The sequence below is a fragment of the Platalea leucorodia genome, assembly GCF_965183815.1.
Source record: "Platalea leucorodia genome assembly, chromosome: 2".
In the NCBI taxonomy this organism is placed as follows: domain Eukaryota; kingdom Metazoa; phylum Chordata; class Aves; order Pelecaniformes; family Threskiornithidae; genus Platalea; species Platalea leucorodia.
This window is the reverse complement of record NC_138824.1, coordinates 4,503,102-4,530,944: the sequence shown is the minus strand read 5'-3', so window position 1 is coordinate 4,530,944 and position 27,843 is coordinate 4,503,102. Positions and strand designations below refer to the sequence as shown.

Below are 27,843 nucleotides of genomic sequence, written 5' to 3'. Positions count from 1 at the left end.
TACAAGAAAGATGGGGACAGACTTATTAGCAGGACCAATAGCAATAGGGCAAGGGGTAATGTTTTTAAACTACAATAGGGCAGATTTAGACTAAACACAAGGAAAAAATGTTTCACAATGAGGGTGGTGAAACCCTGGCCCAGGTTGCCCAGAGAGGTGGGAGGTGCCCCGTCCCTGGAAACATTCAAGGCCAGGTGGGACAGGGCTCTGAGCAACCTGATCCGGTTGAAGATGTCCCTGCCCATTGCAGGGGGGATGGACTAGATGACCTTTAGAGGTCCCTTCCATCCCAAAGCATTCTATGATTCTGTGATCCCGTCCCCCCGCGCCCTGCTTGGCGCCATAACCCCACCCCGCCGCCGCTTCCCGCCACCTCGCCCGCCATGAACTACATTTCCCAGAGGCCCTCGCGCCGACGCGGCGGAAAAGGCGGCCCTTCGGGCTGGGCGCGCTTCCTCTCTGATTGGCTCGCTGCGGCAGCCCCCAGCGGCCATTGGATGGGGCGGTCACGTGGGGCGGCGGCAGGCGCATCGCCTCATGGGAGCCGTGTGGGAGCGGGCCGGGAGCGGAGCGGAGCGGGCGGCCGGGGCGCGATGAGGCCGGGCCGCCGGAGGGAGCGGACTCGCTAGGCCTCCGCCATGCTGGGGGCCCGGGGCGGGTGGCAGGCCCTCCGCCGCTGCGCCTCCCTGCCTCGGGCGCAGCGAGCAGTGCGGCTGCGGGTCAGGGAGGCGCTGGGGGCCCGGGAGCCGGCTGGCGAGGTTAAAGTGCAGGTGTGTGGCCGGGAGGTCGGGGTGTGCCTGGTAACGACCCGACCCGGAGCCTTAACGGGAGGGAGAGAACCTGGAATGGCGTGGCCCACGCCGGTTTCACTGCCTGTGCTTCAGGGAGAGAAGCTAGAACCTCCGCAGCGCCTTTTACTAAACTTACAGATCTCCTTTACAGTCCCTAGAGCCAGCTCTCGCTGCATTTGCTCAGTTTGCCGTTGTTAGATTGGATATGAAGCTTTGAAGTTACTCAGGGCACATGCAGGGAAAAGCTGTTCCTGTGATGGGTTATACTGAAACATCTGTACAGTTTTGGCTTTATCACCTGTTTGGTTTGGGAGAGTGAATCACTGCCTCTGTGCTGATGTTTTTAAAGCTTTGCTTTAGGTCTTGTTCCATGTCTAGTTTTGTAGCAGTGTTGGGTAGAGCCGTTGATGTTTGTGTCCAGCTCGTATTGTGAAGCAAGGTAGGCTGGGATAAATGGACTCTAGCAGTGGAGCTCTTTCCTCAATACAGGCTTGTGTCTGTCCCTGTTTTCTGGTGTTTCCAACTGACAGAGCAGTGGTTGCTGATGCATAGTCCCTGTTTTAGTGCAAGGCCCTTGCCTAAAACTGAGCAGTTGTCAGTATTTCTGGATGAATCTGTAAAGGACTGGGATACTTGGGAATAGTTTTAAACTAAACTGAAAGAGGGTAGATGTAGATTTATAAGGAAGACATTCTTTACAATGAGAGTGGTAAGACACTGGAACAGGTTTCCCAGAAAAGCTGTGGATGCCCCATCCCTGGAAGTGTTCAAGGTCAAGTTGGATGGGGCTCTGAGCAACCTGATCTAGTGAAAGATGTCCCTGCAGGGGGGTTGGAACTATAGATGATCTTTGAAGGTCCCTTCCAACCCAAACCATTTTATGGTTCTGCTGACCCAAAAACCAGTTTGCAGCACATTGGTATTCCTGCACACCATGGGTGAAGCCTAATAGGGTAGGAAGAAGCTCACCCAGTATAGGTGCTTTTCAGCTGTAGTTTTATGAATAATGCAGGCTGGAATAAACTGATGCTAAAATTGGCAATACCGCTTTTTTTTTTTTTTTTGCCCTAGGTCCTTGCTGCTTTGTTGCTCTTCCCCTGTGCTGGCAAAAATGGTTTTTTGGTATTGAACTGGATTGGGGAACTGGTCTGGCTTAAACCCAACCTTATTATGGCCAGGTTATAGGAACATGCAGTCTGGTCTGAGTCAGGATAGTCACTACACCTTGCTTCTGGTAAGGTGTGAAGTGGTCAAAACATTGCTGCCACAGCCTCTGCTGCTCCAGTACAAGCCTGTGGGTATGCTCGTATTTTCTGTTGCAGGATGGAAGACATCTCCTTATTTAACAGATCCCAGAACAGCCTGATGAGGTGGGGAAAAAGCTCTTGAGAGTGTTTCTTTGTTCAGGGGATATGTGTGTTTCCTTAAGGAGCACTTACAAGGAAAGAAACTAAGAAAAACATCTGCCATTATACATTAAACATCATGCATTAAGTATAATATGTATGACCTGTTCTCGGGATTTACTGGAATACAGAAGATAAGCACAACAGCTTGAGGCATGTTATTGTATGAAATACCTTTTAAACACCTATTGCTTTAGCCAGAAGAACATGAGGATACCCAAATGATTAGACTTTAGTTTTAGACTCTTGTTTCTTGCATTAGTTATTGTCTTGGGTGGAACACCCTGCAGAGGTCATTTAGGTAAACGCCTGTCTGAAATTGTAAGGCTGGAGCAAAAGCTGAAGTTTTATTAATCATTAGGTTAATGGCTTTAACATCTTCCATAGTTCTTGTATACAGTTGTCCTCCCCCCGTTGTACAAGCCTGTCTAATGCCTTGTCTGTGTTAGTAGTCATGTTGTCATTTTAAGAATGCTTTACTTTTGGTACTGTTTGATTCTTGAAGTTTGTTCAGTGTAGACAACAGAAGTAGATGGATTCACGTTGGTTTGTCTGGTATAAAATCCCTAAAGCACTTGCACAGTTTGAAGTCATTGAAACTAGTTGGGCACTTACAGTTAAACAAAAGACAAAACTGATTGTAAAAGAGGCAGTTTGATTGTTTAACCAGCAATGTTTTTTGTTTTTCTCTGCAGTATTATTATAAGATGAGCTGGAAGCTCCCCAGCGGATAGTTTTGCTTTTAGGGGCAGCTTTGTCCCAACTCTTATGAGCTGGGGAGCAACTAAGGGAATTATACTTTGGATGCTATTACTTTTGCTCGGTGCCTTGGTACTGATGTTGACTTTTAATGTCTTTTTAAGGGAAGTGTTATTTCCCACTGAAAAACTCAAATTAAGACACTAGCCTGGCATGTACATGGTCAGTTCTGCTGTTTTGCTGTTACAGAGAACTGCTGTGATATTGTTTTAATTCTTTTAATCAAACTGGACAAGAACTCTTCTAGGTTTTTTTTTTTTTTCCCATGGGGAGAGTGTAGTAGTCTTGATTTTGAGGTGTAAAGAGAAGCATCCAAAATTGTCAGGGCATTAATTTTGATTTTTGTTTTGCATGAATGTGTAATTTTTCACCTAAATCTATTGGCTGCTGCATCATTGTTTTAGCAGTCCAATGGCTCAGGGCATGTAAACAACTAGTGAACAAATTTCAATTGGAACCTTCCTAGGTGATACAGCAACAAAAACTGGTACTAAAATCATCAAAACAGCCTTGAGTGTGTTATCATAAAGAACTGTGCATTCCTAGTCTCCTCTGTTGCAGTAAGAAGTGTTTTGAAGGGACATCACTAATAAGAACATGTACGTTGCTAAAATGCTTTTCATCTTCAGAGCGCTTTGCCACTTTCCGTATTCTCAGTTCCCCAGAGATGCAGGTAGGTTTTAGTTATCCCTGCTGTACTCAGGAGGAGAATTGATGTCTCTGCCTAAGGATTTGTTCCTCTTTGCTTTGAAGTCAGTAGAAAAATTGACACTGACTTCTTTTTTTTATTATTATTATTTTTTATTTTTGTTGCCCCTAAAGAAATATTTCCTTTGATTTCAATAAGAAGTTGAAATAGGCCTGAAGTAGCATGTCCGGCTCAGCTGAAAGAAGAGCATGACTACGCGGAGTCTATGACAAGAAATAACAAATTTCTTTTTCTTTTACCTCTAGGGCTGGGTTCGCTCTGTCCGATCCCAGAAGGAAGTTTTGTTCCTGCATATAAACGATGGGAGTTCTCTGGAAAACCTCCAGGTCGTTGCGGATCCCAGCCTGGAAAATAGGTTGGTCAATTTGAGATACCTGGAGAAATATCTGTGTTGACCAGTGCTTGGAGGGATCTGCTCAGGCTCCCTTTCCTGTCCCAGTGACTCATCAGACTGCTGGAGCTGGCACCTGACCACAGGAAAGGCACTACTGCAGTCTGGGGTCTCTGGATGTGTTTTTAGGATGGAGAGTGTCCAACTGCTCTGTCTCCACTTAGCTGTGGCCTTGTGGTTCAGTTCTTTGTCCCGTGAGATTAATTTGGACCTAATTTTCTTAATAACTGTAGGCACTCTGGACTACTGTTGGACTTGCTTGGAAATCACACAACGAAGCCAGGGATAATTGTCCCCCTGGTTTTCGGAGAGCGCTGTTGCTGCTCTTATAACTTGAGGGCAGGCTCAGTAGGCACACCCCCTAGATAGGCATGCCTGTTCTATTATAATAAAATAATGGACTTCCTCTACAGCTTCATTATGTTTGTTACTCTCAGTTGTTCTTTGGGCTAGGTTTGGGGATTTCAGGATGATCCAGGAACCTTCTGTGCGTAACTTGATTTTTTTTTTTAATGTTTTTAATTATTTTTTTTTTAATAAGCCTAGTTTGTCCCCACCAATAGCCCCTTCTAAAGAAAGCCTGTCTCGTTTCCACTTGTGCAACATTTCTACCTTGTCCTAAATTCTTCTATAGCTTTATGAATCTATCCACGTTCCCACCTATGCATTTAATAATTTTTCATTTCATCAGTTAAGACCTATGGCTGCAGTATCTCTTGTGGTCTCAAGTGGTCCAGCTAAATTAACAGGAATCTCTTCTGAATGTAGTTGACTTTGTGTCAGCCCCTGGTTAAGCTCTTGTTTTTTATTGGTTTCTTAGAGACCTGACTTTTGGAAGCGCAGTGGAAGTGCAAGGAAAACTGGTCAAAAGTCCTCATAAGATGCAAAACATGGAGCTGAAAGCCGAAACCATCCGTGTGGTGGGACCTTGTGATATTTGGGTATGTCACTGCAGCAGGAGTTCAACTGGTAGGACCGCTTTGGGAATTAATTTCAAAAGGCCCAAGTATCCAGCAGAGCACGCTTTGAACTGTATTTTCTGTAAGTCTGGGTGCTCCTGCAGGCTTTGATTTGTCAGCGGTGTCTATAGGGTATGTCAAAGGAGAAACATGGGATCACCATGAAAGCTCTCTTCAGGGGCAGAGCTGTTTCTACGTGGAAACTGGCACACATGCTGGCAGCTAAGAGTGTGCGTTTGTCCCACCCTGAAGCAGGTGGTTTACCTGGCAAGTCTGGCTGGGATACGAATTGGAGAAGCAGTGGGACTGGCGAAACACTCCAGATTGTGCAGGTGGAAGAACCGTATCTGCCACAGGCACATTTGGAACCAGCTCGCTGTTGCAGCAGTGAGATGAACAGCTGGTTTTCAAGGGGGCTCAACATCCAGAAGGTGGAGTATTTCAGAGCGCTACTACCTTCTCTTGTGTTCATGGCTCTTGCTCTGCCGCAAGCATTATAAAATCCACAAAATAACTAGAAAAGATAGGCTGAACCGTCTAGTTCTTCTCTGCTCCGTAATGCTGATTGAGTTTTAGTAGGCGGAGAGGGTATTCCATGGATAGCAATAAAACTGTATCTACTCCAAGTTCTCATCCTCTTATTTTTCTTTCCTTGTTGTTTTTAGTCGTTCCCCCTGAAAATGAAGGAGAGGCACCCGCTGGAGTATGTCCGCCAGTTCCCTCATCTGCGATGCAGAAACAACACACTCGGCTCCCTCCTGAGAATCCGCAGCGAAGCCACTGCAGCCATCCACTCGTTCTTCCAGGTAGTCCGTTCTGTACCGAGCCTCATGTGTAAAACACTCCCCCGGTTTGGCTTCACAGGAGCACATTAGGAAAGGAGGAGCATGACGTCTTGGCTGCGGGCTATGGATTTTGGCCACGATGCTTTTCTTTCCAGGCCGGGGCCCGACTGAGGCCTGGGCCAGACTGTTTCTTATCATCAGGTTAGCACATCTGCGGTGGTGTTAGCATCTGTCCACCCATTTCCTGTTAGTTACTTTATCCCTTTCACTAAGTCGCAATATAATTGCCTGCAAGTGTGTGTGGTCTGTGGAACACAACATAACATGGAGTTGTTTAACCCACCCTCAGCAGTGACCTTTCGGTCCTTGGACAGAAGCCTCCTCCCACATGGAAAAATCTGTGATGCAGGAAGGCTACCGACAAACTGACTCAGAGCTTCAGGTTGCTCTTCTCAGTTCTTACTTTTTTGTTACTGCATGACAAGTCTGTGTGGATGCTGTTAGCTGAGATTAGGAGACTCCTGTTTTGATGCATTTTAAACTGGTGGGTGGGAGGCACCTGCGTTTTATGAATGTGTCACTTCAGCTGCGGGCATGGTACAGGCTTTGTGCTGGTGGGGGGGGCAGCGAATTAACTCTGATTCATACAGAGACCATGCAATTCTTTGTGTGAGTAGATAAAGGTAGCAAGTCCTCAAGCACACCTGAGCCCTTTCTTTGAAAGCTGTTCATTGAAGTAAACATGTTTTAGTTTAGATAAACTAGCTTTAGTTTGAGTAGAATCATGTCTACAAAAATGATTAGAGGGTGGAACAGCTCTGCTACGAGGACAGGCTGAAAGAGCTGGGGTTGTTCAGCCTGGAGAAGAGAAGGCTGCGGGGAGATCTTGTTGCAGCCTTTCAATACCTAGAAGGGGCCTACAAGAAAGATGGGGATAGTGTTTTCAGCAAGGCCTGCTGCAACAGGACAAGGGGTGATGGTTTTAAACTAAAGGAGGGTAGATTTAGACTAGACACAAGGAAAAAAATTTTCACGATGAGGGTGGTGAAACATTGGAACAAGTTGCCCAGAGAGGCGGGAGATGCCCCATCCTTGGAAACATTCAAGGTCAGGTTGGACAGGGCCCTGATCAGCCTGATCTGGTTGAAGGTCATAGAATCGTTAAGGTTGAAAAAGACCCTTAAGAACATCGAGTCCAACCGTTAACCCAGCACTGACAAGTCCACCACTAAACCATGTCCCCAGGCACCATGTCTACCCATCTTTTAAATACCTCCAGGGATGGGGACTCAACCACTTCCCTGGGCAGCCTGTGCCAGGGCCTGACAGCCCTTTCGGGGAAGAAGTTTTTCCTAATATCCAACCTAAACCTGCCCTGGCGCAGCTTGAGGCCGTTCCCTCTCGTCCTATCGTTTGTTACTAGGGAGAAGAGACCGACCCAGACCTGGCTCCGACCTCCTTTCAGGTAGTTGCAGAGAGTGATAAGGTCTTCCCTCAGCCTCCTCTTCTCCAGACTAAACAACCCCAGCTCCCTCAGCCTCTCTTCATAAGAGTTGTGCTCCAGCCCCTGCCCCAGCCTCGCTGCCCTGCTCTGGCCACGCTCCAGCCCCTCCATGTCCTTCTTGTAGTGAGGGGCCCAGCGCTGAACACAGTACTCGAGGTGCAGCCTCACCAATGCCGAGTACAGGGGCACTGTCACCTCCTTGCTCCTGCTGGCCACGCTATTTCTCATACAAGCCAGGATGCCATTGGCCCTCTTGGCCACCTGGGCACACTGCTGGCTCATGTTCAGCAGCTGTCGACCAACACCCCCAGGCCCTTTCCCGCCGGGCAGCTCCCAGCCGCTCCTCCCCACGCCTGCAGCGGTGCCTGGGGTTGTTGTGCCCCCAGGGCAGGACCCGGCACTGAGCCTTGTTGAACCTCATACAGTTGGCCTGGGCCCATCGACCCGGCCTGGCCAGGTCCCTCTGCAGGGCCTTCCTGCCCTCCAGCAGATCGACGCTTCCACCCAACTTGGTGTCATCTGCAAACTGACTGAGGGTGCCCTCGATCCCCTCATCCAGATCTTCGATAAAGATATCGACCAGGACCAGCCCCAGTACTTGTCCCAGCCCATGGCAGGGGGGTTGGACTAGGTGACCTTTAAAAGTCCCTTCCATCCCAAAGCATTCTATGATTCTATTCTATGATTCTATGTTCAGAGTATTCCGATTACAAAATTCATATCTGTTAATTAATATGGCCCAAAGAACAGGTCAGAGTTGTTGAGATTGAATTTCTGGTCCCGAGTACGCTGGTATTTGTCACTTGCAGTGGCAAAGAAGGCTTACTTGCCCTAGGAGTTATCTGTATGATATTGCATGGTATTTAGAAGATTTTTTTTTTAAGAGCCTAATAGAAATACTCTGTCAGGTGAAGCTGCTGTTGGTTTCAGCATTGTGCCAGTAAGAAACCAGCTCTGCTGGGAACCGGTCGTTGCTGGTGTTGAGCCACTAGATGGCATTGCCTACAATAATTTGTGGTTTCAAACGTGCACAAGGAAGCTAGCTGAGATACAAAAAAGCATCTTATTCTGACAAAGGCTTTACTTCTCCAAATTAATTCCAGCTCAGACTCTGACATATCTTCCTGTTTAAAATGCTCAAGAGCTGAGCAGTATTAAAAAATATAAAGTATCATTAATTTAGCAGCAGCGGCTACACTAAAGTTATTTTTAAAGGGATAAGAAAGATTTGGTCCTGCACCTGATATTTGTGAATGCTTATGACACGACTCTCCTAGCACCAGGAACATGTGTGGTTTGCTCCATTTCTGATGGAAGGAAAGCAGTCTTTTTAAATTGCTACGTACATCATCCTGAGAATGTTGCAAGTTCCAACTTGACATACAACATACAACAACTAGAAGTATAATCGGAATGTTTTTACTGTGCAAAGCTGTAAAGAGCTTAATGGTAAAAGAAAATAAGTGGTGTTTTTTTGAATACACACTCAAAATTATCTAGACTCCCTGTAGCTTTAAAAACTCATTTTTAGCCTATTCATTTCCAGCAGTGAATGACTGATGCCAAATGCCTTTGGTTTGGATGTTGAAGGCTAAAATGTCATCTCTAAGTCTTCTCCTGACTGTTGTGGTCCATGTGGGATAGGAACATTGTTCCTAGGCACAGTGAAATAGTTGGAATGTGAATGGAAATCTCCACTTTGCGCATTACCTAACTTCCAGGTTTGTCAGAGCCAGTAATGCGACTCAAAGTATTTTAGGAGCTTTTATAAGGTGAACTATGCAAGAGGTTTTTATGGGATTCTCATTTTTCAGACCTGTGCAGTTCACATTCCTTTCCAAAGCACGTAAGGGGTCTTCTGTGTGAAATGTGTTTCTTTCCTCGTAGAGTGGTAGCAGTTGCTGTCATTTAGGCAATTTTCCAAAAACTCCTGTAGGGTTGGGAGGCTATATGATCAGCAGGTCTCTGGAGTATCCATGGGATTATGGCAGAGACCTGCATTTTGTATTGCTAGGCTAAAACTGCCCTCCCTGGGCAAAGCAAGTAGTTCTGGCTCCAAAGCTTCTTTCTGCGGGGTAACTCTCAGCGAGGAGCTCCTGCCAGGCACTCGGCAAGCCGAGGTCTTTGCACCTGTAACCAAGGTAGCCTAGAGCTGACTGCAGGGACTTTGCTCCCTCTTGGTCATGTGGGAGTACTTCCACAAAATGCATTGCATGTCCATAGGAGCTCCTTGGTCCAAATTAATTTTAGTTTGATTCTCAGGATGGGCAGTAAATACTGCTCCTGTCTGCTCAACCTTTTAACTAGCTGGTGATAAGGACCAGGACCTGTCATGTTGAATGGTTGATTTGTATTATTCTGGTAAAAGCTGTGAAACTAAACTTTTAGAAACGTTTGCTTTTTTATGTTTTTATTAGTGTTTTGTGTAAATAGACAATGGGTTGCTACATCATTGCCTGTATCATGGTAATGCTGGCACACCCAGATTTTAAAGGGGTTCCCTTTGTGCTAGCCATTGTAGTGATGCAAGAGAAAACAAATCCTTTGTTCACAGCTGAAATCAGCTAGTTCCAGGTTCTTGTTTGCCTTCACGCGCACAGGTATGATCTCTGTGCTCCACCAGTGATCTCTGTGGTGAGATTAAGTAGGAGGGTGATGGTTAGTAGAGTTCTGTTCCCACTTTTGCCTCTAACGTGCTGTATGTGATTGTCTGAGGTCTGCTTGATGTACCCATCGACTGAAAACTGGGTTGCAGCTGGTTTAAAAGCCTGTGGCTGCACTGCAGAGAAACCCAGAGAACAGGGGCTCCTTCTTCATACAGCCTTCCTGGTTTCAGAGGCCTCTGCTGGATCGATGAACTATGACATGAATGGGTAATTCTTCAGGTACCTAGAACATGACCAAGGCAGGGTATACCCCGTCTCTTAAAAAATCAGTTTGACTTCAATATCTCAGAAGATGTGAGGTGGGACTGACATTTTTATAGTGTTTGGGTGTTTTTAAGGCCTCTCTCCCATGTAGTGTGTGATTTCTGTGATCTAACACACTTGGTCATTTCTCTTAGTGGAGAACACTAAGAGAGCGTCCTCTGCCCAACCATCAGCTTCCAAAAAGCTGGAAGAAACTCATTTGTTGAGGCTGTAGGGGTGAATTTGGTTGAAACTGCCCAAAAATACAAAAACACTGGAGAAGGTGAAAAGAAAGGGGAATGGTGTGGAGATGGGCAGTTGCAAAAACGCGTAGTAATGGCATAAATCTCATTTCTTAATGAAACATGGAGGAAAAAGCACAAGTAGTAAACATTGATTTGTAATTCATGCTAGTGTTTAGTTAGTCCTCTGTCTTTTTCCATGTAAAGCAGAAGTTGCCTAAAAGAGTACATACGCTGTCCTGGCTGGGGTCTAATAACTGAGTTGCGATGCTTGCTGATTGTTGTCATCCTTGAAGCTGACGTTTGATATCTTCAGCTAGTTAACTTTAGTGTTCTGTCTGTTCCAGGATAATGGCTACGTGCATATTCATACCCCCATAATTACATCAAATGACTGTGAAGGTGCTGGGGAACTCTTTCAAATCGAGGTAAGTTTGTTTTGATTTTTGCTTGCAGAGCAATTCTGGAGTCATTGAAGGTTAGAGGAAACATTTGTCTTTACAAAACCTTTCCTTTATGTACTTCTGTGACTATTTTTTTTTTTAATATAGTAGTCCTTTGCTTCAACTAATAATTTAGGGTTAAGCAGAGCATTATTTTTTTTTTTTTTTATTGCTGGTTTGTGCATTAATCAGCACCTTTTGTGCTGGTGAGGTTTTTCTCTCCCTGGTGCTGTGGAAAAGTTTACAAAGAACAGCAGAGGGAGGTGGAACATCTTAGTAAATAGAAAGATGTGATCGTAAGAGCCCAAGAGATGCAATGGGACATTCAGGACAGCCTACTACAGGAAAATATTTCTTAGCTTTGAAATGAAAAGTATAATTCACAATGAGATAACTCCTTAAAAGAAAGTCAGCAATACCTAAAACTCCTTTTCACCTGTGTATATATTCCTCCCTACAAGCTACCTCTGTTGTGTGTCGGAATTCTCCCCCAGTGTTGCCAAATCTCCCCATCCATCTACCAAATTACTGCCACAATCTATCATTATATAAAGTACCTCACGTCTTGGGTCAAAACTTCCTATGAAACTTAAATACAGCTTAACCACAAAGATCTTCCCCGCAGATTTCTCATGATTCCTAACCCCCACGTCCATGAATCATAAGAAATTCCATCTGCCTTTTAAACTTCTGTATCTGAATTCACTCTTCTGTCTCAAACAATTACATCCATTGCCACTTATGCTTATTGGCTCCAGCCTTGCTGGTGAATCATCTGTAAGCAAAAGAAAAATTGTTGAGGTAGCAGTTGCTTGTTGCGGGATCGCGTCTTCCACTCTCTGCACAGTCTCATGACAAACGGCCTCCGTGTACTGGTTCTTCAGGATCTCGAGGTCTAACCTGTGCTACTAGTGATTCCCTTCCAGACCAGTACACGTGGCTCAGCTTTTTGCTTGCTGGGACAATAGAGTTGATTAGCTAAGCTAAATTGTTCCTGTTTAATTGAGATCCCTTAATGCTACCAAAGGTTCGTTCCAGGCTGTTGCATGCAAATTAAGATGTGAAAACAAGTGACACTTAATGATGAGAACATTATACAGTTTGCAGCTGTACAGTGTATTACGTCTTTGGTACAAATTGTATCCACTTGAAAGCTGTAAAGGATGCAGGACTACAGCGTAGGTGGCTGGTAGGAACAGAAGCAGTGATGCAAATGTTGATTGAGGTGATAAAGTGTGAGTCTGAAACTTGTATAAACTGCATCTTAACTAAATACATAGTTCAAGGTAAATCTTTTGCTGTCTCTCTAGTGTGATTGCTTAAGTATAAATAATACCTGTCTTGGAGAAATGTAGTGACAGTTGTGCTTGGAAGGTGTGGCATAAAAGTGCCGAGTCAGATCCCATTAAATGGCCTGTGCCACAAAGAAAGGGCTTCGGAAACCCACTTGCTGCTGGGAAGTGGGAAGTTCTCCCTGATTTCCTGTTTCTTCTTCGAGCACCTCTTCATTGTCTGGCCTAATTTAGGGCTTGGTTTTGTTTCTAAAAAGCTCTGTTCAGAATTGGTCTTGGCTAGCAGAGATCCAAGACTGCTTGCTATCCCACTGTGACCACTTCACTCCACTGGAGCAGTGACGATGTTTCTTTACAGTGGAGATCTGGGGAAGATTAAGCCTTCTTTGGGCTGTGCCTGTGAGGCTGTCAGAAATAAAAATAAGGGTGTGGTATTTGCAGCAAAGCCCACAATCTCTGTATGCTTTTAATCAAACCGACCATCAATGCATTCCCTGTGTGCTGTATTCAGTGACTTTTAAACACGCCCTTAATTCACGGCTTGCACAGGCCAAGGGAGAAAATAAATTCCTGTTGCTCTTATATTTGAGCAGTAGCCAAGAATTACAGAGATGGCAATCAGTGAAAGCAACCTGCAAATTAGATTCTTCAATTTAAAAAATGTTTAAGTCCTGGACTTAAGGTTTTAAGACCTATCCTCTAGTTGTGACCAGAACATAAATTGGTGTCCTGTTGCTCCTGAATTTGTAGTAGTTGCAATACACCTGCTGCTTACAGCTTGTTTTTTGTGCCCTTTTTCTTTTTGGGGCTCTCTTGGGCGGTATACAAATACTGATGATCTCGCCAGTTTAGCTGTCCTGCTGAGGGTGGAATAAGCTGAAAACTTTGGTTGAGTACCCAAGTACCCACTATGAACCATCACTTTTTAATAGCTGTCTTCTGACTGGCACAATTTTAATCCTCTGACTAATGTCTGGTGGCTGCTCAGGCCCGTGCATTCTTTGGAAATGGTGGAATGTGGAGAGAGTAGGAATCTGTTTTTACATGAGACTTGAAGAGATGGGGGGAAAAAAGTATCTTGAGTTAGAAGGCCTTTTTGAAGGCGTATGATCTTTATTGCTAGACTTCTTAATCCTGTAGGATTTGTGTTTGTTTATATGTTCAGCTTCCTCATTATCTTTGTTTGGTTTTGGGCGTACTGATTAGTCTGTACATAGCTTTGGCTGGGATGTTCTCATACTAGGACTTGGGATGGGGGAGAATCCCTTCCCTCTCTGCTGGGCAAATCAGTTCAGCTAAATATTTTTAAAATGAAGTACCATAACAGTGAAAAGAGGGTGGGAAGCAGAGGAGATTTTAAAAAAACTAAGTGAATCACAAGATAGTAAGAACTCCAGAGAAATCTTTTGCATTTGAGACTTTCTAGACCTGAAAAGCATAGGTTTGAGAAGTCTGAGGAGAAGCTGCCAGAACTGTGAGAAGAGCCAGGCAGACCCTAACCCACATGGAGAACATCTGCAACAGCAACTTGTGGATTTCTGCACCTTTGACAGTGTGTGCCTTTGGTGGAATCCTGGAGGGGGGGAAGCCTCTTGCTTGTGCTGCCTTCTTTAAAGTAAACTTACTGACAACACCAAAAGAGCTTTGAACACTGAAAGCTGGGTTTTAGTAGTATGCAAAGTAGGACGAGGTAATTTTTGAAATAAGGAGAACTCAGATCAGCAGGGTGAGACTGCCCTTTTTATTTTATTTTAATTTAATCTGAGAATAATTCCTCTGTACTGGCTCTGTCAGCACCTCGGGGCAGATCCTTTCCTCACATTTTTCTTTTTTTCTTCTGAAGTCTAAAATTCTTAGCAGCTTTGTATGTTGCAATAAACTTTACCCAGTCCCCTTCTGGGGCTGCTTCCTAGGAAATCTGCCTTTCTTTTGTCTTTGTGACCCGGCTGCGTGTCTGTTCCCGGCTATTTTCAGTAGCCTCCCACTCTGTCTGCAGTGTTGAAGGCTCCCTGCTTTCTGGGTCTCTTGCTCTGTCTTTTCCACTTTGCTCCTTGGAAAGTTTCCTTGTTTGACTGTCCTCAGCTGCTGTGGAGAAGGTGGAGGAGGCTCCTCTAAGCTCTGGAGGAGTCTTTCTGGCCCAGGACACTCCGGCTGGTATGAGGAGGCCCTGGACAGCCACCTTGCCTGCTGCCCAGCTGCAGCCTTTTAAAAGAACTCAGTGTGCAGTGAGTTACAAAGCACCACAGCTGTATTGGCATTCACAGCTCTTTAAAGTAGATCTCACATGTGTTTTGTATTCCCTGTGGCCTCATTCCTTCCTGGGGACCTTGCTCTATGTGTAAGGAGTGCTGCATTCTACCTGTTGGCTCCAGCAGAGGTAATATGTGCTCTGTATCAGGCTTGTCTCTTCCCACACACATACCTCACTGCATCTGGGTGTTGTTTGACTGAACCCAGGGTCTGGGTCAGGCTATTTCATTATTTGAAAGGATACTTAACTGTAACCCCAAAGAACCATGCAAATATTGTTCTGGTTCTTCACTAAAATGTATCCAGAGATTGTTTGGTGTTTGGCTTTTGGTGGGTTTTTTTTGTTTTTTGTTTTTTTTTGTTTGTTTTTTTTTGCCACCCGCTCACAGGAGCGAATGTAAAAGTTTCTAGATACCTAAAAGGTACAAGTTCATGACTGTGCCTCCTGCTAAAGATGCAGAAACTTACTCCTACCATTCCTTTGGTACTGCTCAAAAATAGCCTCATGAGTACCAAGACAGGCTGGGATCTACTGGGGAGAATCACAGTTAAATGCAACAGTGTTAGTGTCTGTCAGGTGTTTTCCCCTTAGAGATGCATCACAGTCTGGGAAGCAGCCGGTCCCTGGGAGACTGGGACTTCAGAGAGACGCTCAGCAGGGATCAGGGGAAGCTGGAACTGAGCTGAGGGAGGGCTTGCTCTTGCCTTTTCTAGCTCTCCCAGTTTCTGCTCGTTTCTACCTGGTTCATCTCTGCCTGTAATTCCAGTCCATATTTATGAGAAGTTTGTCACAGCAAAGCCAGCTGCTATTGCCTAATCCAAGTTCAGCTGATCAGAATTAGGACTGGAATTGCAAGGAGGACTTTGTGGAAGTTATGAATTTTGCAGTGGTTGTCTAAAAAGGAAAACCTGATCATGTCTATAATGGGACATCACAGGGGGCAGGTCCGGATTAAAGATGTGGTGCTGGGAAGCTCCAGCAGCATGCTGGTGTGGGGCCTGGGCTAGAGCTACAGCGGTGATTTCTATGAGCCTTTCAAGTCTTCTCTGATCCCTTCATGCGTTTGGCTTGCATAGAGTGAAAGACGGAATCAAATGGTTTATACTCTCCTGAAGCTAATTGCCTCAAGTAAAAGTTAATACAAGACTGACATCAAAGGGAATAATTTTGAATTAAATCATTAGACGTTTGAGGAGATGGAGGACAAAACAGGTACTAAATCCAGTTGTTCTTGTATTTAGAATGAGAGTAAAAAGCCTTTGATGTTGACATCGAATCCTAGTATGTTTATAGCACGTTTACTCTGAGACACCAAGATGTTTCATACAGATTCCCCTTCCCTCTTTCTCCATTGTAATTTGGGTAGTTTTCGACTAGGGAATGGAGAGAACTTGAAAGCAAACACATTATTCCCCCCAAATCTTTTATCAGGTATTTATTTTGGGGTTGGGAAGTGGGAGAAAGGTCCATCTAATTGAAATAAAAGCACCACAATGCTGTCGCTTCATTTTGCTAGTTACGGAAAATGAAAAACAATCTTGCTCAGTGTCAGCAGTGAAGGGATAGCATCACCTACTATTTATTATTTGTCTTCTACCAGTGACTGTTCTTGTTTACAGTAAAGAAGCAAGCTTGATCTAAAAGGCTGAGCATAAATCTGGGGCACAGGCACTTGAAAACATTGGCCTGATCCTGTGCTTGAATGTGTAAAGTGGAGGAGCCACCTCTAGTGGGTTAGTCGATATTGGTACGTGTGAAATGTGAAGTTGCTAATTACAGGATACCCCCTTGCTGAAGGGGTCGCTTCTGAAGGAGAAGGGGGGCATTTCATTTTCCCTGCGTAGCAGGTGGATTGACTTTTGCAGCTCACGACACCCATTCGTCAAGCTTTGTGTCTCAAACTGAGGGAGAGGAAGCGGGCAGCTATGGAGAGGCGAGGCAATCGGATGGTGATGGAGGAGTAAAATTTTATCTAAATATTGCTACGTTCACTCTTCACCTTCTGTTGGAAGCCATCCAGGAGCTGCTTGCAATGCAGGCACGCATCTCGGGATCTCTCGGTGGCCTCTCAAACTGGCTGCAGGGTTTTGTAAGTCCAGTTGAGCTGTAGACTTTCTCACACTCTTCCTCCAGTCACTTACTGTTGTGTCTATTTTCTCTTTGCATCCCTGAGATCACATCTGATTTGGAGAATGAAAACTGACACAAAGTCATTATAAATAAACCAAGCCCCAGCTCCTGGAGACAGCTGTATCCTGTTTGTGGATTTGGGGGGGAAGTGTTGAGATTTCATGGCTGATTTCTTCTGTTCTTTTCCTGCTTCCAGTCTGTCTCTTTCTCATTGTTTAGAAGTTGCATCCTACAGGATTAGGTGGGATTTTTTTCCCTGGTGGAACAAGGAATGCAGCTGAACTAAGCTTGCAGTAGGAGAAACTGGAGTGGTACATGGCTCTTCTCTTTAGTGTTCTGGCCATGGCTCTGAGGCTGTGGTACGTGGATGTTTGTATGTTTATTAATATCCTTATTGTTTTTGAGCAAATACTCTGGGTTTATTTGAAGAAAACAATAGGGGCCTGCTTCTGCATCCTTGGGTGGTGGTGTTTGGATTTTTTAGAACTGCAAAACCCGTGAAACAAAGGAAGCAGTCCTGGGGTTACAGCCACAAATTGTCATATTTCCATTGATCTCTGTGGAGCAAGGCAAGCTTGCTCTTTTCTTTGGTGTGATGCTGTGAAGAGATAAAACTGCCTTGTGATCTGAGATCTTTGGCAGTCTCTGTTTTATCTTTGTGATGCGCACCGGAGCTTTTTGAGAACAAAAGCAACACCTTCCGACTCAATGAGAAAAATGGCAGGTTGCAGAATATCAAAGGCTGGCAAACAAGCCTGAGCCTAGCAACCTCCCTGTGACAAAGCAAGTTGGGGAGTAGGGTGGCTGGAGACACTGGCATACTTAGCTGAGCTAGCAACACTTAGCATAACTCCTAGGAACTACACTTTGAAAAGTGGTCATTTCAAACTTATTTCAGAAGAAAGCATTCATTTGGAAGTGAATGGAGATCAGCCAAACCTCAGGTTAGCTTCGAAGTTTCTTTCTGTCTTTCTCCTGAACCTTCGACTCTCCAAAGCTTAGGGATGACATTGAAATATAGGAAATGCTGAAACAAAAAATCTCATTTATCTTCATGGTTTTTTAAAAGTCACAGAATTGTGACCTCTAGAGATCGCCTAATCCATCTCACCGTGCTGAAACAGGGTCAGCTAGAGCAAGTTGCCCAGCACTCTGTCCTGCTGAGTTTTGAGTATCTCCCCAGACGAAGACTTCACAGCCTCTCTGGGCAACCTGTTCCAGTGTTTGACCACCCTCGCAGGAAATAAAGTTTCTTCTTGTTTTCAGATGAAATTTCTTATGTCTTTTTTAAAATCTGTGCCCATTGCCTCTTGTCCTCTCAGTGAGCACAGCTGAGATGAATCTGGTTCCTTCTTCATTCCCTTCCATCAGGTACTTAAACACATGGATAAGATCCCCCCCCCGAGCTTTCTCTTCTCTTCATATGAAAGATGCTCCAGTCCATTACTCATCTTTGTGACCCTTTGCTGGACCCACTCCAGTGTGTCCATGTCCCTCTTGTACTGGGGAGGCGAGCACAACACCCAGTGATCTTGGTGAGCCACCAGCGCTGTGCAGAGGGGAGGGATCCCCTCCCTCGACCTGCTGGCAGTGCTCTGCCTAACGCAGCCCGGAGGGCTAGTGACTTCCTTCGGTCAGCTTGGTGTCTGCCAGGGAACTGGTGAAGCACAGTCCTTATGCTCAAATGACTTTTAAGTGCTCGACACGGAGGTCTTCTAATTTTTTTTTTGTGTCTGTAAATTAAAAAATAAAAATACACCATCACTTTAATGGGACTTTTTTTTTAGTCTGTTTTTCATAATGAAACTCTGAACTTGCTAAATTTTCCATTACTTGTAGTTTTTTTTATGCTTAAGATAGCTGGTGACCTGAGAAAATATGCAAAAGCTGAAATGAAACATAGTTTGTTTTTCAGTGCCTATATAATGTGTAAGCTGTGATGTTTCCAACTCCATATTGTTTCAGTTCTGCTTTTTTTAAAGACTGAATAACAAGTCTTAAGAGGATATTGCATTCCTTTTTTTTTTTTTTTCTGATTACTGTTGATCTTTTTGCAACGGAAACAAATTCATTTGCGCATAAAAAGGAAATAGCACCAGCTTTAAGTCTGCTAAAAGTCGGTGCACCCGACACGGAAAATGCTCCTCCATTTTCTCATCAGACTTGAAATTGAATTTTGAAGGCAATGCTGCGTGAAGCTTGACTTCCAAACGATAGATGTTCTTCCCTACCGCCCCTCACTGTTCATCTTGGTAGGAAAGAGAGAAAAATCAATACTTGTATTTGGAGACCGGGTTGATAGGCTGGCATCTTTCTTTTGTATGTTGCTGGACAAAATGTTCCTCAACAGATGTTCCAGAGGGATTTTCATTTTGTATGTCTGCATTTCTCAGAAACATGGGATGTGGTTTCTCCACCTGCTCCCAAACTCCTAGGTAGACGAGCCCTTGCTTATATACGTGTTGCTTTATCAGGGAGCCAAAAATCAGAGGCTGCTCTAGAAAATCTGCATTTCTACCACTCTTGTTCTCAGACTTACTTGTAAAATGGTGAATATGTCCTCCGTCACATTTTATTTTACTTTTTGTTGCCTCCTTCCTTTCTACAATGTCATTCCTAATTCAGCACATGGATGTTTAAACACGTAAGTTACACAATTCTTTTCTTTGAGTAAAACTTAGAGCTCCTGACATACCCACATACAAAGGCAAGAGGTGAGAAGTGAAGAGCCACATATTCCTATAGCTTTGTATGAGCTCTGTGCTGCCTGCAAAATTTTGGGCCAGCAGTCAAACTCCATGAAGCCGTGTCAACGTAACAAGTTACGTCCCTCTCAGCTGAACTGATATAACTAATTGCTGGGGATCTAATTTACAATCCCGGTTAGTTTGAGAAATGTCTGAAAGAACTGTGTATCGTTCCTCTGTGCTGACATGTCCAAGCTTTGCTGGTGACACTGGAGGTGTGTGCCACAGTTCACAAATGTGTTCTGCAAGTTGTTGTGATGCCTACAACCCATATCCTCATAAGTCACTGAAAGTGGAGGTGGGAGCTGTGGTGTTTCCCACTTAAAATATGGCTTTTGACTACACAGACACATTATTTGCATCAGATCCATAGAAAGAGAAGTCCCCAAGAATACTTCATCTTGTGCGGGTTTTTTTCTTAATTTGTTTTGCATTAATAGATATTAGAGCCCATTAGCAGTCTGAGCAAAGATGGGGAGCATTGTATTATGACTTTCCACACCGTTGGATTCCATCTCAACGGTGTTTGGGTTGAATCTCATGGAACTTCTTAAGAGAAACAAGGGAAAATAAGCTGGGAGCTGTGCTTTTTATTCAAATACCGATAGTCTGACGACTTGCTCTATTTTTTTGACTTACAGACGTCAAATGAGGCAAGGGAATCTGCGGAAAAGACCCATTTCTTCAATGTGCCTGCCTTCCTGACAGTTTCTGGCCAGCTCCACTTGGAAGTGATGGCGGGGTGAGCAAAAGGAGAAGTTTTTGGCTTGATCTGTGGGATCTTCTTGGTAGTTTTGTCCCGTTGGTATCCATTAGATATCTGCCACGTGTGCCAGAAATGAATTGAGCAGCAGTGGCTGGATGATGGTGTGAGAGGCCAGCCTAAGCAGGGGAAAATTAGACTGCTTTTTAATTCTGGTCTGTGAACTAGTTTTAAATACTAGGAGTCTCCTTCTACTTGCCATGGATTGGGAATATTGGATGGAGATGTAATCTTTATGGGAATGACTGTAAAGTTGTTGCTAATAACTGTAGGACCTTAAGTGTCTTTTTGTCGTTGTTCACATCTGGTATATCTCAGCAAGAAAATCTTTTTCGTTTTAGCTATCACATTCCTTTTCTTTTTTCTCCTTCTTTCCCAAGCTTCCTTTTTCTGTCTCCTTCAGTCTTCCTGTTGTGTTTCCTCCTTCTGCCAATTCTCACTTCTGTTTCATGGCTTTCACACTTGATGCTTTGTTCATTCTAGGCACTAAAGTGATCATAGTCAAATAGTTAATAGATTTTGATTTAAAAAAAAAAAAAATCCTTAAGCTTTTAATGTTAATATTTCACTGAGACTGTTAGAGGTGAAAGTGTCTGTCAGAGAGACAGTTCCCTTTGATTAGTGAGTTTGGTCCTCATCTACACTGAATTTTCCCAATAAATTAACTAAATTAGTACATTAAACAGATGGAGTCAAATCAGCACAATCCCTTATTTGAAGGCACCGTTTTCTGAGCGCTCGCAATGTGGGTTCTCCTCAGACAGGGTACTTCAAAGGGCAAGTTTTGCGTAGAAATCAAAAGGTATAAATTTCTTCAGAAAGCCGTTTTCTGCCTGGCTGGCTTGTTATCTCTGAGAGCCAAGTGCCTCTTCTCAGACCACCTAGGTGGCTGTGGTCTGCTGAGATACTCAAGCTAAAGGTTCTCACTGGACAGAATGTAACTGTAGGGGCGGTGGAGTTTTTGCATCCCTGAAAGAAGATGGGATGACATGCATTTGTACGTGTTAGACTTAATGGAGTGTCATGCGTTGTGACCTTTATTGAAAGATGTAATTTCACAAGTCAAATAAGTCCGAAGGAAAAGTATGGATTGTAACAATTAACTTGAAATACAGTCTCCCTCTCTTACGTCAGTCTGTTCCCTTTAAATAGTGCACAGCCTGCTCTGGGATGGAGCAGAAGGCTAAACTGGGCAGATGCAAGACCTGTCTGCTAATTGTTTTTTTCACTGATACCACTCAGGTGCACCTTGCTCTCTAAGGATGGGTAAAAAAGCAATGCTCTTCAGCATGCAGTACGTTACATTACAGCTTCATCTTCCTATTTTACAGTAGCGTGTTGTTCTTACAGGCATTTTAAATGGATCCAGTGTCATCTAAATTTAGATAAGCTGTGTTTATTCCTAACAGAGCGTAGCTGTTCTGTGAACCTGCTCCTTGTATTTTTATTTTATTTAAGCACACTGAGTTTTTGAGGCCTACAGCTCAGGTGGTATTGAATCCCTTCAGTCTTCAAAAATAGATCAAGCTCCTCTAGACGCAGAGGCACCATCATGATACATCACAGTATTAACCCTCTAGGTACAGTGAAACACCTTTTAGATACTCTGAAGGTTTTATTTGTTGTTATCAAGTTGGGCTTAACCTGTGAATGGGACTCTTGCATGATCAAAGAACGTAAGTGCGTAATAGTAAGCAGAGCTGCTTGGCAAATGAATGTGTTTTGATGATGCTTTCAGAGTAGTAAAAAGTGGGAGTCTTTCTCCCCCTAAAATGGAAATGTTCTGGTCTTCCCAATAAACAAAGCTGCCAAAACAGTAAAGATTTATGTGTTTCGGATTTGATCCTGTGAAATTTACCCTTCTTTTTAGCCAGACTAAATTTTTCATGCCCAGAAAAGGAACTCTTCTTCAAAAATTCCCTTTAGCTTAAATAAAATGTTGCCTTGCTGCAGTCTTCAGGCTTTCAGGAACAACTGGTCCCTGAGAATTTGTGGGAGGAAACCAAGGTAGAAATGCTTAGGAGACCCTTCCCCATGCAGTCTTGGCCCGTATCCTGTTGACACTTGCTGTGGGATGTGGGAATGCAGAGACAGACCCTGCAGAAGTCCATTAGAAACCAGGGGTGGAGCAGGATAGGTATGAGAGGCAGGGAGGAATTTGTCCATGGGGTTTATATAGCAGGGAATGGAAAGTCAGCTAGGCAGTTATGTCTGTCTGGAGTTAGCTTTTCGCTTTACAGAGCTCGTGGGCAACGTCCAAGCTGTGGTCGGAAAAGTCTGGGCAGGAGAGGTATGGAGAAGACTTACCAGATGTGTCTGGAGCTAAGTCTTCTGCTGTCCGTGCCGAGAGTTCATTTGCAGCCCACAGGGTATCACCTGAATACCCATGCCTGTGTCTTGTCCGGGGTTCCATTTTACGGCAGGGCTGCTTGGTGCTATTCCTGATTACAGGAGAGAACAGTGAGCCATTTATAATCTGTGAGTTTTTAACCTTTTTCTTTGAGAAAAAGTGGGAAGAGAGGTGTTCCTGCGTTTATTGACTGTCTGCTGTGCTGTGTATGCGTGTTACTGAAGGCAAGGTCAGAGAAGTTCTTGTCGTCTCTCAGTATGACACGAGCGGCCTAGTTGGCACAGCTTCTCATTTCGTTCTGCTTCATCTTTGCAGTGACGGCATCTAGGTTGACTGCTCAGGGTGTCTGAATCATTGTCAGCTGCCATAAATCTATAGGCTCTTTAAGGTCTCCGGAAAAGTCTTTTATTCGGTAATACAGCTCTCCCCTTTAGTCTTCTCGGTCTCAGATATCTGAGTCAGTAACCAATGTATGTGGTAGAAATCTGTAGGACTGTGTCCCCTGATAACTGGTTTTAAATGTCATTGGTTTGCTGTGAAGTCCTTGTGGTATTTGCTCGCCCCACGATCCTCCAGTGAAGATAAAGGCCCCTTTGGGGACCTGAACTAGGCTGGAGGGTCTGTGACAGCTGAAGATGATTCAGAGGCATACTGGAGACAGCCAAAACCAATTATTGCCAAGAAGTACAGCTCACTGCCTGTATTTACTCATTTTATTTTTTTCTCCTTTCACTTGTCTGCACTTCCCACAAGCTCTACCTGCTCCTCTCCTTTCAGCCCCTCTTGCTAATAGTTTACATCATTGTTTCGCACTGATTTTCCTTGTGCCGCGTTTCATCCCAGGCACTGTCTGTTCTGCCTTCTGCATCATGAGCTTAACTAAAACTGCTTTTCCTAAAAGCTCTGGGGGCTATCCCCACCCTAAATCGCAGAATAACTTCTCTCCTCATTCCTTGCTCTCCCTAGCTCTGTTTCTTTTCTCTTATCAGACCTTCAGTAGGGTCCTCTTCTCTTGTTTGTCTCACGTTCTCTCAAAGTTCCCTGCAAATGGATAAAAGGCTCAGGGGCAACCTAAAGGCAGTGCTGGGCTAACGGTTGGACTCGATGGTCTTAAGGGTCTTTTCCAACCTTAACGATTCTATGATTCTAATATCAGCCTGCTAGGACCTGCGAGGAGGTTATCAAGAAGACAAGCCCACTCTTTGCAGTGGTGAATGACACGGGGATAAGTTGAAACAAGAGAAGTTCTGAGTGGATATAGGGGGGAAAAAAAACACTAAGAGATCAGTCAAGCATTGGAAAAGATTGCCGAGAGAGACTGCACTCTTCATCCTTAGAGGTTTTCAAGACCCAGATAGATACAGCCTTGAGCAACCTGGTCTGGCCTTCTTGCTGACCCTGCTTTGAGCAGAAGACTGGACCAGCGACCTCCTGAGGTCCCGTCTAGCCTGAATTGTTCTGTCCTTCTAAGTTTATTCTTGGCTTCATCTCATTTTTCTCTCCACAGATCTCATCCACAAGACCATCTTGGTGAATTCTCTATCTAGTTCGCTTTCAGTTCAACATCTCTCCCCAGGACCTGTATTTTTCTGCCTAACTTAAAATCTCAGCCTTTCATACTGACATCTGCCTGTTAATGTCTAGCTATCAAACCTGGTTTAGTTGAAACATAATTAATCCCACTCCCTTCTCCTCAAGAACATCCCCTTGATTTCTAAACCATCATGGATTTTGCTACTGTTCTGCCTATTCTAGATATTCTCTGCAATCCTGCAACTGGTTTTTCTGGTTGCAGAGAGGCTCTAAAAAAATCTCAGTCACCCAGACCATTTTAGCTGTGTCTGCCTGAGTTTGTAGAAAGCTGAAAGCGGTGTATTTCCTGCTGGTTTCAGAAGAACTGAAATCACGCTGATTTCACTTCTAAAATGCCAGTACTTCACTGCTTTTCAGAGCATGGAAGAGGTGGAGAGAGAGAGCTGTCATTTCGGGTTGGTGTTCAAGAAAACACTGCAGAGATGTGTTTGAGGCCGCCTTCCATAAAAGAGGCTTCATTTTCAGCAGTCTGGCAAATGCAGCCTTAAAATTTGATTCCAAAATGACTTGCTAACGATGGAACGGATTGCATTGTCTTCAAGCAAATATTTGCTCTACATTGTACCATTTTAAATACTTTTGAATGCAGCTGCAGGAATGATGTTCAGTTGTATAACATTCCTGTTACTAAGAATTAACAAAAATGAGTGTAATTATTTATCTTGGATGCCTGAAAAAAATCTCTGACATTTCTTGCACAACATTTGTTTGAGTCTGACTCACAATGCAGACTCTTATAATTAGCACACTAACTTCCATTAATTAGGCTGATACTTAATTGGAGCTATAAAAAGCAACCCTGACATGTCTGTTTTTAATCAATTACCACATGCTTCAGTCTGGTTCACGACTGCTGCAGTGATTGTTAATGACTTTGTGTTACTGGGAGGCTCAATGCATGAACTTTGTAGGTACAACAGTGAGCCTAGAGTCGCTTGGCTGGTTGGAGCTTTACGGTCCGCATAGATATGCCGTTGGTCCTTTCTCCCTCTCCACTTTTTTGGGAGGGGAGGCAGGTAATGCCCTTGCAAGAAGCGTGGTGAGTATGCTGAGAGTAGCTGCAGTTCAGCCGTGTCCCTGGGATCCACGTGTGAAGGGCTGAGTGCAATCCCAGCAGTGTCTTGGACTACGTGCTCTTTATTTTGTCTCCTGACGGTAAAAATCATGTGCAGGTAGCAACAGAACAGGTTTTACACTTGTCTGGTGAAAGGTGTCATCAGCTGCCATTCTTGGTCCTCCTTTTATAAGTAAGCTAAGATAAACCATTATGTTTCTGTCTTGAATCCACTGCACGGCCCTTCTTCTCTGAACATCTTGTCATCCCTGTTTGAAGCAGTAGTAGGTGCTGTAGGATCCGCGTCGGAAGATCCCAGCATCCAGGTTTGTGTAGGGCCTTGCAGCTGAGCTTCATGCGTGTGCCCAGCCAAAACCGTGAGAGCTGCGGGGAGTTAAGAAACTGTGGCTTTATGAGTGACAATAGGGCTGTTTAACCCTCTGCCTGTGTGTTCCCCCGTACCACAGCAGCCGCATTCGTGGTGGCTTCTGCAAACTTGTTTTACTTGACAAGTGAGGCAAGCAAGAAGCCTGCGGGCCCTCTGTCACTGCAGCTCAGCTGACCGTCAGTGTCATGGCAGACTTGATTGCTTACGAGAGTGTGAGCGTGCACTGTGTTCAGGCCGTAGCTCCTGCTTCTCGGCGAGCCTCCGTGCCCCAAGAATTGGCTCCAGTATGAGATGTTAAGGCAGGCAGCTCCATCCCTCTTTGCTCCCGCAGCTTTCCTTAAAATAGATGCACAAATCCAAGAGCGCGTGCCCTGGGTTTCTTCAAGGGTTTGCTGTCATTGCACTGAAGTAGAATATGGATGTAGATACATGTCATAGTCGGCTGGAACGTGTTGCATTTAATATAGCTTTTAGTAATTTTTTTTTAGTACATTTATTTACTTTCTTTAGTTACTGTAGAATTTGAGGCCTTGGAGATTTTTAAATAGCTACACCCAAACTTTGAAATGTGGCCTGAACCATGGCTCCCTTTGTGCAGTAATGCACTCACTGATGCAGTTTCTTGCTGTGATTCATATTTGTGGAGTTTGTAGAACCAGTGTCCATCTGCAAAAAAAAATTGATTAAAAAAAAAAAAAAAATCCTCTTCATAGCTATTATAGTGCAGTTTCTGGAGAACATGTGTTTCTTCCACTCTGAAAGCAAAAAGATTTAACACAATTGCTCTTCCCACCATGTCGGTAATGTATTTTTATGGCTTAGAGTAGGAGTCACTGGGATGATTAAGTTTTGAAAGAGATCTTTCCTCCCTGTTGTATTTAAATCTTTGAAATGTTTTATATCACTCCTTTGTAGAAGATCTCTGTTAGCTAGGGCATGGGAAATGGTTATTTGAATAAATGCCTAACCACTCTGGTAGCTTTCATCAGCCCAGCTTGAGTTATCATTGCTAATTGGTCATTTTATTGACTTTAATTAGAAATAATAATATCAAAACTAGGACAAAACAAGACTCCACTGAGAATAAAGTACAAAAGTGTCGCATAAAAGGGCGGAGGACCCAGGCTGATGAGATTTTTGAGCCTGGAGCAGAAGACATTATATGGCTGTGGGTAACTCTTGTTTCCTTTGTGTCTCGATTTTCCCTTATTCTCCTGCCATCTGTAAAGTGACAGTACAGTGCCTAGGTGTGCTGTGAGGCTTAATAAACCAAGTGTGGGGTGCGTCGCCAGGTAATTAGGGCACATGGGTCATGTTGTTGTTTATTTCTCAAATGTGCCTGGATCGTTTTCAAGCAGGGGTGGACGACCCGGGGAGGATCCTTGTCCCGTCATCATCTTTCCTTGCCGCTGAAGCGGGAACAGAGGACGTGGCAGGGGGAGAGCCGGTCCTGGAGCACGGCAGGAGGGTGCTGCTGCGCACGTGGCGCTGCCGGCATGGTAGGACTCTGCCCTTTGGAGGCTGCAGCGAGGGAAACCGCTGCGTTGCTTCGGTCCGGCTGGCTGGGGGGGAAGTTTGGCACTTCCCAGTCCCTGTCTGGGAACTTAGCTTTTTTTTTTTTTTTTTTAATTTATGTATTTATTTTTGGCTGCTTACAAAAGGAAGTACAGTCCTGTCTTGTCGCAGCGTGAATTGAAACCTTAGCACTCGGCATGCCAGCTCTGCTGCCCGGGCCTAAGCCTCACATACTGCTATAAAAGCCCTTGTTAAGATGCAGCTTTCTCATATGCGCTTCCTCGGAGGGCAGACAGAAGTGGCAGATTCTGTGAGGAATCTTTTAAAACTCCCTTTTCTGCTTTTTTTTCTGGATAAAATTCAGTCCCCCCACCGCCTTTGTAACAGAAACACGTGCATTTTCATTGTGCAAAATCCAAACTGCCAAACAATACTAATGGGAGTATTATTTTTACATTGAGGTTAAAAAACAGGTATTTCTGTCCAACTCTGAGGTTTCATTTTAACACAGTCTACCCAGCTCAAGGATGTAAAACATTCTCCCTCTTCTCCAAACTGCTGGGCACCCGTACCTCGCTAGCATCATTAGGAGCCCTGCGTTTCCCGCTCCTCTAAAAATTAGACCCTGGAGGCATTGGATCGGTATGTTTGAACGGTTGTCTGTGTGCGTGTGGTTTCTTGCATCGGGCCAGAACATCTTTCAACGTACAAATTCCAGCATCCCTGAACAATCCCAGTCACGCTTGGGTCAAGCACTGCAGCCAACTCGTGTCTCCTGGCAGCTGAGCAAAGTCATCTGCTTGTTTCGATGGAGCTGGCAGGTCCCCCATCCTCACAATGAATATGGTCATGCCGGAACAGA

The 27,843-nt window shown here is 44.4% G+C and overlaps 1 protein-coding gene across 2 annotated transcripts in view; it reads left to right on the top strand.

Moving 5' to 3' along the window:
* The first annotated feature begins 572 nt into the window (after nt 1–572).
* NARS2 (asparaginyl-tRNA synthetase 2, mitochondrial) overlaps nt 573–27,843 on the top strand; it is a 55,724-nt gene continuing 28,453 nt past the window's right edge. For both annotated transcript variants that reach the window (XM_082305140.1, XM_082305139.1), the window contains exons 1-6: nt 573–770; nt 3,911–4,020; nt 4,877–4,997; nt 5,681–5,821; nt 10,803–10,883; nt 19,960–20,060. In XM_082305140.1, coding sequence (XP_082161266.1) covers nt 639–770; nt 3,911–4,020; nt 4,877–4,997; nt 5,681–5,821; nt 10,803–10,883; nt 19,960–20,060 — 686 coding nt within the window. In that variant the 5' untranslated portion in view covers nt 573–638. The remainder of the gene's footprint in view (nt 771–3,910; nt 4,021–4,876; nt 4,998–5,680; nt 5,822–10,802; nt 10,884–19,959; nt 20,061–27,843) is intronic.